Source organism: Pteropus vampyrus, unplaced genomic scaffold, assembly GCF_000151845.1.
Source record: "Pteropus vampyrus isolate Shadow unplaced genomic scaffold, Pvam_2.0 Scaffold51, whole genome shotgun sequence".
Lineage (NCBI taxonomy): Eukaryota > Metazoa > Chordata > Mammalia > Chiroptera > Pteropodidae > Pteropus > Pteropus vampyrus.
The window spans coordinates 3,009,188-3,011,544 of record NW_011888832.1 but is presented as its reverse complement, the minus strand read 5'-3'; the positions used below and the strand labels follow the sequence as shown (position 1 = coordinate 3,011,544).

The following is a 2,357-nucleotide window of genomic DNA, read 5'->3' as shown; positions in this document are numbered from 1 at the left end:
CGCACGTGCACACACACACACATATATGTTTGTATTTTTCACACAAACTATAACCTATTAGTTTTTTTCTCTTAAAAATATATCATAGTTCTATATCGGTGCATATAACTTTCAGTGGCTACGTAATATTTCATTGCCTGGACATTTCATAATTTATTTCACCAGAAAGTTACTGATGGACATCTAGGTTCTCTGTGATCTTTTGGTCTTATAAACAGTGCTATAATACCTATCTTTGCTCAATGTCGTCTTACAGCCTGTGCAAGTAGGAATTTTGGCACACATTCATGAGAGTGGAATCGTGGAGTTCTCTAGGTTCAGAGGGTTTACGCGTTTGGAATTTTGATAGGTATTGCAAGATTGGCCTCTACACAGTTTTTGAGCATGCCATTTTGCTAATACCATATTTTATCTAAGTGTTTGCTCTTTTCTGATCTGATAGGTGAAAACTATCGGGGCTTTAATTTGAATCTCTTGTGTGAATAAGTTTGAATGAACATCTTTTTATATGTTTACAAACTCGTTTGCTTTTGTGTGTTTCGTCTTAATAACTTTTGCTCATTTTTCTATTTGAGTATTGGTGTTTATCTTATTGACGTGTAGGAGCTCTTTGTATATTAAAAAAATCTCCTGGCTATGCTTGCTTGTTTATGTTTTTATGCACATTGTATAATCAGCTCGCCTAGTTACCAACCCCATTCACCAAAATAATCAGTCCTATAGATGAATTTAGGGAGAACTACCATTTCCAGGATGTTCATTTTATTTCCCAAGAACATAATATGTCACTATTTTGTTTAAATATTCTTTTGTGTTCTTCAATAATATTTTAAAGTTTTTCTTTATATAGAGAATGCATGTGTAAAAATCTTACTAGATATTTTTATGTGCACAATTTTGTAGCTAGCATTTTCTTAATTTGCTTATTGCTTGGGATATGTTTTTTCTGGTTGATTTGCAGATAAATAAGCATGTCGTTTGCAAAAGAATATTTTTTCTTTTAAAAAAACTTGTACCTGTTTTTGTGTCTAAACGGGACTCCTCTGTTATGCAACTCCAAAGGGCACCATTGTGTTGGCTGTGATGGGTCATTGTGGTGATAAACGGCATCTTTTTCTGATTCTTAACTTTGGGAATGTTTCTGATGTTTCCCTATTAAAATATGATGCCGGCATTGGGCATGAGATAGATCAGTATCCTGTCAAGGAACTAGCCACATATTTCTATCTTATTGGGGATTTTAATCATGAAAAGATGTATTTTATTGAATACTTTTATGTGTCTTTGGTGACTTGTGATATTTTTTCACCTAAAAATATGATTAATTTCAAGTGTGAGTTTTTGCTTCTTGAACTAGCTTTGTATTTCTGTAATAAGTTGTACTTGGTCTTGGGCCGTTATTCTTTTAACATACTGCTGGATTTGGATTCTATTCCCTTATGTCGTTCTTAGGAATTTTGTGTTGATTTTCAGATGTGAGACTGGTTTCTGTGTGTATGTGTGTGTTTTGAAAGCATTTGTGTATTTGTGTCTTTGTGTGTGTGTGTGTTTTGTTTTGTTCTGTTTTGGATTTTCATATACATTATTCTATCTTCATGAAAAGAATTTGGAAACTTTTTCTTCTCTGATCATAAACAGTTTCAGGAATACCGGTTACCCACTCCTTAGCTGTTCGGTAGAATTCTCCTTTGAAATTCTGTACACCTGTGTTTTCCTGAGTGATAGTTCTTTGACAGCTTCTGTACCTTTTGTATCTTGTTTAGCTTTTCTATCTCTGCTGGTGTCGATTTGAGTAATTACTGTATTCCTAAAAACTAACCATTTAATCTAGATTTTCTAATTTCTTTGCAAAGAATTGAACAAAATAACCTTTTGTTTTCCTTGGTATCCGTGGTTATTTCCTTACCATTTTAAGATTTTTTGATTTAAAAATAAATGACATTTTAAAAATATTCTAAAGAATGCGTTTTTAAAAATATATATGAAGATTTTTTTTTAAATTAAAATTCAGTTATTCCTAAGATAACCGTTATAAAACTCAGAACTTTAGATGAAGCATTACCTTTCTGATCTCTCCCTTCTCTTCCAACAGGCCCTGAAGAGGAAAGTGAGGATGACCCTCAGCTTGAAGGCAGAGATCCCGATATCTGGCATGTTGGTTTCAAGATCTCGTGGGACATCGAGACACCTGGCTTGGCAATACCCCTTCACCAAGGAGACTGCTATTTTATGCTTGGTAACTAGGCTATCGATGCTCTATTGCCTAAGTTTTCGATTATTGGGTAATGTTTTGAATATGTCTTTTGAAATGAAACTTTTCAAGTATTTTATAGTAATAATGAAATTTCTACATCTAA

The 2,357-nt window shown here is 33.3% G+C and overlaps 1 protein-coding gene across 1 annotated transcript in view; it reads left to right on the top strand.

Moving 5' to 3' along the window:
• Window positions 1-2,357, top strand: part of FTO (FTO, alpha-ketoglutarate dependent dioxygenase) — a 343,678-nt gene that overhangs the window by 109,065 nt on the left and 232,256 nt on the right. Inside the window, exon 5 of the mRNA XM_023530667.1 lies at window positions 2,087-2,236. Within this exon, the coding sequence (XP_023386435.1) occupies window positions 2,087-2,236 (150 nt within the window). The remainder of the gene's footprint in view (window positions 1-2,086; window positions 2,237-2,357) is intronic.